At 40.2% G+C, this 10,481-nt stretch overlaps 1 protein-coding gene across 1 annotated transcript; it reads left to right on the plus strand.

The window, feature by feature from the left end:
- Window positions 1-7,120: 7,120 nt before the first annotated feature.
- On the plus strand, window positions 7,121-9,656 carry LOC136539146 (MOB kinase activator-like 1A). Its single transcript, XM_066531087.1, has 7 exons — window positions 7,121-7,386; window positions 7,855-7,903; window positions 8,251-8,359; window positions 8,473-8,566; window positions 8,665-8,798; window positions 9,090-9,253; window positions 9,548-9,656. Exons 1-7 carry the CDS (start codon window positions 7,361-7,363, stop codon window positions 9,620-9,622), a joined length of 651 nt encoding a protein of 216 aa, XP_066387184.1. The 5' UTR covers window positions 7,121-7,360; the 3' UTR covers window positions 9,623-9,656.
- Window positions 9,657-10,481: the final 825 nt, after the last annotated feature.

Here is a 10,481-nt window from a genome sequence, read left to right on the forward strand (position 1 = left end):
TCCTGCTAGAACTTTGCCAATTAGGAAATCTGTCTAAACCCCCAAGGACAATAAATCTCTGAATGGCTGACCGCTAACCCCTTATCCTAATCTGTGCCACAACTTTTGGTGTTCTTGTTGGAGTATTTTATAGGATGATCAAGAGTAAAGCCATCCATCCGAAGTACATTTTCCTAAACTGTCGCTACACTTGCTGCACGAGGAACACAACTTCTGGACGGATGAGAAAGACTTCTGCTGGTAGACTCGCTCTAAGAAAGACCATGACAATATCCAACTTAGGGGAGGAGCATCCCCCATATATATAGATAAGTATTTCTTCCCCTTTTGGTTTTACTATTTTTAAGTTTGCTTTATATTTGCTAAAGAAATAAAAAGATGCATAACAAACTTAAAGCAAAATGAAAATTTATCTTAGCTAGTTATATATATATATATATATAAAGATGTGATCTTAAATTTTAAAAACAAAATAAAAGATGTGTTAAGTTTTCTTTAAGTTTGATTTTTAAGAGCTAAATAAAATAAAAGGACTCTGAGAATAATCTCTTGCAATGGAAATGATGAATAGTTGCTCTGTTGTAATTCCTTTCAAGTACCTAGTTTTTAGCCTTGAATTCTCTTGAGTTTTGGATACGACAGTTTTGATATAAAAATTTACTCTGAACTTGAAACTCGTGGGTAGCATATGCTTGATCTAAGTCTAGGTAATTGACGTATATGATATGAAAAGGTCTGAGCTGCTATTCCAAGGGATACTAAAGTTCTAGAGATTTATCTTTTGAAAAATATAAAAATCCTACATGATGAGCTCCTATATGACAAAGCTTGAATTCCTGCCAGAGCCATATATGATATTTAGATTAGGAAAACATTCACTCATATATGTTGCTTGCATTGCATTGAGTTTAGTTAAGCTTTGTTGACCCTTATGAGATGATTGTCATGCTCCTAAAATCACGATCACATACACACCACCCAAAAATGTTTTACTCCTACACTGCGAGTAAACACAAAAAATATTCTTGATAAGATATGCACCAAATAAATGCTCCAAAGTTCTTGTTGCTATCTCTCAAAAGTTCAATTGCAGAAATGAAGCATGTGGCTATGCAAAAGTTATTCATAAAAAAATAAATATGAGAAAAAATGGATAAGTGTCCAAGATATTTAAAACAATGGGTACTTAGATGCCCACTCGGAAAAAAAGAGAGAAGAAAAGATGAATAAGATAGCCCATGTTTTCTTGCAAAGTTATTTTAAGTTTCAAAAGAGAGATATGTTTTCAAAGAGCATAGTTGAATTAGGTTAGCCACCAAATATATCCACCATACATCCACACACATGCACATCTTGATTTGATTGTATGACTCAACTCTCTTTGGATCCAAGGTTTGACTTTACAATATATGTATTGCAAGTATGCTCTTTCATGCTTTTTCCACTCCTATGAGCTCCACATAAGCCTTAGTTGTAAGAAGGGAAAGGCATAACATCACTTTTGCCTTGTGAGGATCCACAAATACCACATATATTGATAGACTTGAGAGTGTCATACAAAGAAAGCTCTGAGTTTTATTTTAAAAATCTATAAAAAAACTCTAGAATAATGGTTGAGCAAAGAACTTGAGATATAGTGCTTAACTTGATCATTCTATCTTTCAAGTGCTTAAGACCCAAGTGAAGGCTGAAAAGCCCCATGGTTGAAGGCGATATGGGTAAGTTTGAAAGTTAGATCAGTTTATTCTAGTCCAAAGGAGAATTCTTGTTTGAACACATGTGTACTTTTGAGGAGTAAAAGCATCGATGCAACTCCCGATCAATTTACTAAGTTTAGCTTTGCTAAGGGACTAGAAAAGGTTAAGCTTGGGGGAGTTTGTTGGTGGTAGTTAACGACCATTATAAACCATCAAAATAACATAAATAAGGACATAAATATAATCACAAACAAACATCTAGGGCTTTAAACTAACAGATTCCATGAGTTTTGGTGAATCTGTATTTTTTGCAGGGTTTATCCAGAAAACCGTCAAAGTGGACCTACATGTCAAATTTAATTGCGCTTATCCATAGCGAAATGGACACCAAAAGACTCTAGAAGACTCGAGAGGACTCCACGCCAAGGCAGAGAGGCAGAGGTTGCCAGGTAGGGCTGGTTGGCCCCACCTGCAGGCCGGCTAGCCCCTAGGGCCCACTATCAGCCTTCGCGTTGTTATGTCTGTTCTCCACCACCTCCTAGGTTGCATCTACGCCGTCCTTTAAGTTGGTTTGATCCAAGGGTTCACGTTGGACGCTCTGGCCTATATATACAGCCCATGCCACCCCCTAGGCTTAACCCCAATCATCAAGTCATTTGAGAAGATAGAAACCCTAATCATCCTTACAGCTCCACCATATTCTAGGGCATATCAAGTTAGGCTAGGTCTAGAGGGAGGCAAGCAGGCTTTGCTTGGATTCCCAATCTTGTCAAAAGCTGGGTTTGGTATAATCTTTGTACCCCCCTCTTTTGTACCTCCATTATTTTTATATGCTAGCTACAATTGTTATGACATTATTAGTATTCATCCTATTCATGTTCTTCATTATAATGTTCAATGTCTACTTTGATTATATACTCCCAGGTGAAGTGCTACAATAGTATAATTATCTTAGTATTGTTCTAGTAGTAATGCTATGTAGTACCAACAATCATCTCTGGCATCATCACTAGGGATGACAACATAGTAAAGTAATGTTAGGAGATATAGGTTTATAATAGGTGGCTAATAAACAAGTGACAAGTTAATAAATACCAATAGACTCCCTCTCTACTCTCCAGGCGCACCCTCTCTCATACCTTTCTGAACCCTAGCCAGAGTCGGAGCCGGATCTGATCCCCTTCATCAGCGGTGGTACAAGCCAGATCTGGACCCCCTATGTCGGCACCTGTTACGACCGAGCGCAGCGTCATCGTTGACAACCACCACACCAGATCTGCTACCCCTTCGTCGATGCCGATGACGTAGCGTAGCCAGGAAAAGGAAGAGGTACCCAAATTCCTTTTATGATGTGTGTTGTATTCTAGTGGTTGAACCTAGTACATGTAGATAGTGATGGGGTTACATGTTTCTTAGTTGATTGTAGTTCACATATGCTTTATTCGGGTAATAGCTTATGTATAAACAGTAGTGCACATGTGCTTTATTCAAATAATGGCTTCCATATAAGCTGTAGTTTAGGCGGCTAATTTGTATGCTCCTACTCTATTTTGTTGACATTCGGTACAAGGCTAACTCAATAAATGCATTTGTAATCTACATGTTGACATCTGGAATATCTCCCTAAAGCAGGGGAGCATGTTTAGGGATATGGTGATATAGAATTATAGATACAGATTTAGAAGAGCCAGTACCCCTTGCAATTGAGGTGCTCGTTCTATCTTGTTAGGTTGGGATGGGAGGGGGTTGGTTTAGGTAGCAATGCAATTCAATTTTTGCTGTGTGGATAGCAATGCAATGTTTACATGCTTGTCGCTTAAGTTTGTTTCTCCAATTTCAGACTATGGATTGAACAAGCCATAGAGAAGTCCCTACCAGTAGGGCAAAAGGCAACACCAATATGGGTCCTAGGGATGGCAATCCAAGAGAGTGAAGCCAACTAGTCCAGCAGAGTTGCAGCTTCTTAGAGTTCCAACTAGGTCCAAAAGTCAGCACGCACAAGGCGAACAAAGCCCTATGAGGGACTGGTCATGTGAAGATGACCTTAGCCATGCAAAGAGGAAACTCCACCACTCCACCCGTAGAATGACCAAACTTGCAAAGGTTGATATTACCTTAGACATGTCTATAAATCAAGTCACACTTTTGATATCCATGTTACTTTTCTAACAATCTAAATGTATGAAAACTATATAGTACCATTGCAGAGAAGAGCGAGAAAGTCGAGGCAAGCAACTAAGGGAGTTTTGCTTCACAAAACCACCCAATCAATGGGAACAAGGATGCCCATCTTGGTTGTCAAGGGGAACAAAAGGCCACATGATCCATTGCAAGCTATCAAGTTTGCCTCGGAGGAAGGTGTAGTAGTTAGGTCTCAAGTACCAATTTTCTCTCACTAGAAACATTACAAGCAGTGGATCAAACATCTTAATGGATTTGTGGCCAAGCTATCTGTAAGTATGTATATCCTCTATTGACATTCAACTCTACATTGAGCAACTTAGTAATGGATTTAATTTGCATTCACACTTCTATAGTTGAGGCTAGCCATTGATCATAATGATGAAGCAACAAGAGAAGCATGCATGAGTGTATTCCAGTCTGTTATACGGCAGACATGGTACATGATCAAGAGATCCTACTTCAACAGCGTCCCCGCTGATCAAATCCGAAAGACCTCTCCTGTATCTTCCATGAATGACACACAGTGGTGGGCACTTGTCCAAAAGTGGTAAAGTTCCAAGAACAAGGTGTGCGTGTGTGTGAACTCATTTATTTCTTGTCTAGTCTTTATGTGGTCTATTTGTGCTGGAGTCTAACACAATTGTGGTTATAGGTAATCTCGAAGCAAAACAAGCGAAACCGTGCAAAAGTCAAGTACCATCATGTTACAGGATCTTGCTCCTATGTTGCCCACCTACAAGCATATGTAAGTGATGGTTGTGTTACTCTTTTTATATCAAATACGCAATGCCTTTTGTGTCAACAGAATGGCATGTGCCATTTTAACGGAAGGAGAAAAACAGAAAGGACGTAGGACATGGTCAAGAAGTGTTCGATGAAGAACATGATCGACCTCATGAAGATGTTGATATAGTGGGAATCTGCAACAACTTCCATACCAGTAGCAACACGGGACTGAGTGATGTTGCAAGAGAAGCAGTGGTAAGTACATTCATTTGCTTTCCCTAAAATCTGTTGAAGCCATTGCCATAAAAGGAAAAGTAGGAGGAGCCTAAAGTGGCACCATCATTTTGAAGTTGTAATATTACAACAGTTAATATGTTACTTATGCATTGTGCTTATGAATCTCTATCGGCAGTAGGCTGAGGAAGACCTATGCATTACATGTAATGAAACAATCTTTTGGTTCTGCAATTTAAGTCCTCTTAACCTAATGTTTACTCCCTGGTGTTTGCATGAAGCTATAGAAACTATACGAGCAGAACCTATTGCTGATATTGTTTCCAAGGTCCTCTCCCAGGCCAGCTGCAACACCTTTTCTTTGAAGAATGCTGGTATCAGGACAAGCTGCTCTAGACTTCGGGAACAGCTTGCTACTCAATAGGAAAGTTCAGCTGACCTCGCGCGAACAAGTGGATCAACTGAACAGGAAGGCAGAAAACACTGAAAGGGTGTTTGAGGAGTTCAAGAAACAGCAATAGAAGGAGTACAATAAGCTCCGTGAGCATATCATGCTCTTAAGCGCTGGTAACTATCAGTCTTGTTGATGCAGCGAACATGTGATTTGTTTGTTGTTTTGATGTGAACTTGTGGCGGCTTGATACGTGAACTCTGTTTGTGGTTTGCTGCTGAGCTGAACTACTGTTATTTTATTTAGGTTCAATATAATTATGCATGTAGTCATTTTATGCAGCAGTGTAGATCTGAAATTATTTTTTCTGATGTAATGATTGGTGTGCATGTGGTAGATCTGGCATAGTCCACGTCGTTGAATAAGAATCTGACACATTGATGAACCAGTGAAAGACACGTGTAAGTGCTAGGACAGGACACGTGGGCTAATAGGAACCAAATATGTGGTACAAATCTGTTCTGCCACGTGGTTGAATCAAAAAAAGACGCATGGGTAGCTCAAGACGTGACACATGGCCCAATAAAATACTGACACGTGGACGTACAACATCGTGACAGTTGGTCGAGTAAAAGCAAGACACGTGGTGTATTGTGGTCACGCCACGTGGATCAATAAAAATATGATACATGGTCCAATGAAGAAGTGACACGTGACTCAACCGCACAACGATACGTGTGCCAATAGAAAACTGACTCGTGCAATAACAGGGACCCGACACGTGGTTCAGTAAGAACCTAAAACGTGCAAGAACTAGAAATGACCATGTTGTGCAATAAAAAGGTGACACGTACCCGAATTATCTCCAATGCAACCGGCTATAGCGTATACTTGTAGAAAGCATCTCTAACGGAAGCACCTGCCAGCATGGCTGCCCTCTGCCATGCATGCCAAGACAGTTCTATGATGATCATTTTTCGTCATAGATCAAAACACTTCTATGACGAATTTCTACATTCGTCACAGAAGTTCAAGCATGACGCGACTTCTACGATGAACCATTTTTCGTCATAAATTCGCCATAAAACTGAAATTATGACGAATTTGACTTCTTCAGTAATAAAAGTTGTTCGTTATGAAAGTGGAAATTCCTAGTAGTGTAGGCACGGTGATGGTGGTGGGTTGGCCGACGGCGAGCTCGGCAGCGAGGGCACCGCCTAGTGGACGGGGCTAGACAACAGGATGGCAAGAGCTGGGGCGGTGACAACGTTGCCTCTGAGATTAGCTCGGGGGAGGGGGGCAGCGGAGGCGGACCATTCGGTGGGGACGTCGCCGGGGACGGGAGGAGGCTGGCAGTAGGCAGGGGCGAGGGTGTTATGAGCTTCAACGGTGCCTCTGAGGTTAGCGTGGCAAAGGACATCGGAGGCAGACCCAACGGCAGTGGCCACCCAGGACGGGTGGAGGCTAACGGTAGGGCGGGGAGTGTGAGAGAGAAGGAGGCTGGCGGTAGGCAGCTGAAGGTTGAAGATGATTGACGCTTAATGAAAACGCCAGACACCTGCCGCGAAGACATACCCTTTCTAAATAGCACTGCACTCGCTCGCTACGCTTTATCATCCTCTTTACTTAAAATAAACACATGCTAATGGAGAGTGGATGTTTGATTTGCTCTGGGCCCCTTCTTGTCAGTCACTTGAAAAAGGAAATGATCATGGGCTCCGATCCTCCTAATCCTAAATATAAGAGGGAGATGTGGTGGGGTCGCATGCAGAGAAAAAGGGTCTGGGCAGCTGCCAGCCTGGCAAAGGAGGAATGGAGATTGAGATGAACGTCTCTCCTAAGACCCCGCCAAACTCCATCTAAAATAACACCTCCCTTGTCCAGCGCCATCACCAAAAACAGCAGCGACGAAACGAGCGAGAATATCAAATCAAATCAAAACCAAAAAGGAGAGGAGCGGAGCCCCGGACGGAGGAGACCCTTGCTGCCTATATTTCTCTCTCTTGCGGGAGAGGGAGAGATCACCAGCACCACCACCTCCGATCGATTCCCGTGGCCACTGCTTAGTCTCGTCTCCGTGACCTGTTTCTTGATTGGGCGGTGATTGGTGAAGGAAGGAGAAATTAAGATGAGCCTCTTCGGGCTTGGGAGCAAGTATGGCCTCTGTCTACTTCTTGCTCTATCCCGTTGATCCGATCCTTCGGTTAATTCTAGGCCAATTGCGTTGATATTTCTTTCTGCCATCAGATCGTCTCTTCTTTTATTTTTTATCTCGTTGTTAGTTTTCTTCAGATTTTGTTTTGCCTGCGGTAGGTGTGGAAGGTTGCATTTATGATTATCTGAATCTGCAGAAAAACAGAGGAGGAAAAGTGAGAGATTAAATGGTTTTGACCTTGGGAACAATAATGCCTGCACGTTCTAGCTCATCGCTGCACTCTTGAGTTTTTCTTTTAAAAAATACATGTTTTTTTTCAATGTTTGTTCACCGATTTGAAATGACGTACAATGTTATTTCCAACATTTCATGGATTATTCTGTTCGTGTATTCTCTTTTCCTTATTCAGTTGTAGTTGTACGTATCTCTGATTAGACTTTGTTTCGATGTGGTTTACTTATGAACAGGAATCAGAAGACGTTCAGGCCTAAGAAGAATGCACCGTCTGGCAATAAGGTCATTGGCGATCCGTGACTTTCGGATGATAACTAGTTCCGTTTTCATAATACTTATCTAGGGGGGATCTTTGTCCTTTTACTTCTGATCAAAATTCATTCATAAACTTCTTTCCATCATTTCAAATTTCATCAAAAAGGGAAAAAAAGGGAAGTGTTGTGTCACATGAAAGTAGAGAATCGAACAATTGGAGTCACTCGAGAGTTATAAGACAATACAAATTATAGGAAAGAAAAGTTTACTGATAGGCTCTCGCAAATTACAGAGCAGTTCTTTTGCGCCAATACAATGTGCATGGAAGGGCTGAAAACATTTCTTTTCCCTTGTTGTTGATATGTTTGATACAGGGTGTGCAGCTGAAGAAACATATTGATGCAACCTTAGGAAGCGGAAATTTGAGGGATGCGGTTCGGTTGCCGCCAGGGGAGGATCTCAATGAATGGCTGGCTGTTAATAGTAAGTTTTACATTAATTTGTATGTTCTAATGAAAAAGTGTACCGATCTAAGGAAAAATATGTACCATGTAACTATCACGAGTGTTGATCACAAAGTTGTTGCTTTTTCACAGCTGTTGATTTCTTCAACCAGGTGAACATCCTGTATGGTACTCTAATGGAGTTCTGCACACCAGCTACATGCCCAACAATGTCAGCTGGACCAAAGTAAGATATATGACGTCTTTGGGAGATATGTGGCCTCAAATACAGAACTCCTAATTTGATTGATAAGAGTTTTCAAATGGTGCCAACAAAAATTTCAGGTTTGAGTATAGATGGGCCGATGGGGTGCAGATCAAGAAACCAATAGAGGTTTCAGCACCAAAGTATGTTGAGTACTTGATGGATTGGATCGAAGCTCAGCTTGATGACGAATCCATCTTCCCTCAGAAACTTGGTACTTTATCATAGTAATTCTTGGGCTTTATTACATCAACAAGTGGTTAAGTCCTAGTGGAGAGGATTTGTGCACTTGTAATGACGGTAGTACCACAATCGCTGAATGGAATATTAAGATTAGCATTCTAGTTTCAATGTTACTATTTGCAATCCTCTACTAGAAGTTGCTAGTTGTAGAGTACGAATAGTTGTTAGCTGTAGATCATTGTGCCGTTATTAGTGAAGTGGAGTACTGGTAGCGATATGATGTTACTATGCATATAGTAAACTGAATATACTACTTTTGCAGGAACCCCTTTTCCACAAAATTTCAAGGAAGTTGTTAAGACAATATTCAAGCGCCTTTTCCGTGTTTATGCTCATATTTACCACTCGCATTTTCAAAAGATTGTCAGCCTTAAGGAGGAGGCACATCTTAACACTTGCTTCAAGCATTTTACATTGTTCACTTGGGTATGTTGCCTCTTGATTATTCTTTATCCTCTTGCCTTAACGCGAGTATACCAATGTTTTAGTGAATGATGTATTATTAGTTAGAAACTTCAAAATTTTCATAATTTGATGAAAATGAAAGAATTTAAAACTGATATGTAACTGCAAAACACTTAGTGACAATTTTCATTGAGTAGTGAGTGTGACATCATTACCACATTTTCTCTTGTTTGTAATCTGAATATATGTTAACTGAATGGAAGATCACTTAATTATAGTCTTTTTCTTTTTGAATTGGTTATGTTCTTTGTGCAGGAATTCAAGTTGATTGACAAAGCTGAGCTTGCACCACTTATTGATCTAATTGAATCCATTGTTTCAGTTTGTTGACATGACAACGATGATTATTTGGATCATTTTTTTTTAGGGGGGGGGGGGGGGGGGGGGGGGGGGGTTACAACTAAGTGTCCAATATGAGGGTGAGACTAGAAGAATGGCCAAAAGTTATTTTTCCTTTGTTCATTTTTTGGGTGTCTTTCTCTACAATGAGACTTGACCATGTTTGTCCTTATGAAGTCCTGAAGAAACTATTCGGGGTTTAATGAGATAATGTTGTGTATCCTTCTTCTCTTGAATGACTCCATAAGTTCTGTTTGCAACAAGCATTAGTTTCTCACTCCTAAAGAACATTATTTATCTATCCATGTAATATATTAGTCTTGTTTTATAGATACATCTCTAGAAATGAGTTAACTTCTCTAAGAAAATGCATCTCAAGATTAATATATTATTTTCTTAGAGAAATTCTGGACATCCGAAATTATTTTTGGAGTCATTTGAACACTTAAGGTTTTTAGTACTAATTCAATGTGACATACAATTCTATTTTCTTGTTTCTGCGGTTGCAACAAGACAGATGTAATGAAGTCCAATGTAAGGGCTAAAAAATGGAGTTTCATGAATGTTCGCCTAGAATTTTTGTGAAGTCTAGAAAAGAGCCAATTTTATGAAGCATTGGAAAACTACCCACCCTATAAAGTGGCTCAATCTTAGCCATCACTCACACAAAAGGGCTGATGCACTTTTGAAATGAAATAAAAGGAAGGATTTTTTTTGCAGTTGTTATTTCTTGCCTACCTTTTGCTTTAGAATGGGGAGAGATGGCTAAGTGTACTAAAGAGGTGGATTATTAATCTATTCCACAATTCTTTTGTATCGATGGTTTGAATCCCTGTCTTCCCCAAAATAC

Source organism: Miscanthus floridulus, chromosome 2 (genome assembly GCF_019320115.1).
Source record: "Miscanthus floridulus cultivar M001 chromosome 2, ASM1932011v1, whole genome shotgun sequence".
NCBI classification, from domain to species: domain Eukaryota; kingdom Viridiplantae; phylum Streptophyta; class Magnoliopsida; order Poales; family Poaceae; genus Miscanthus; species Miscanthus floridulus.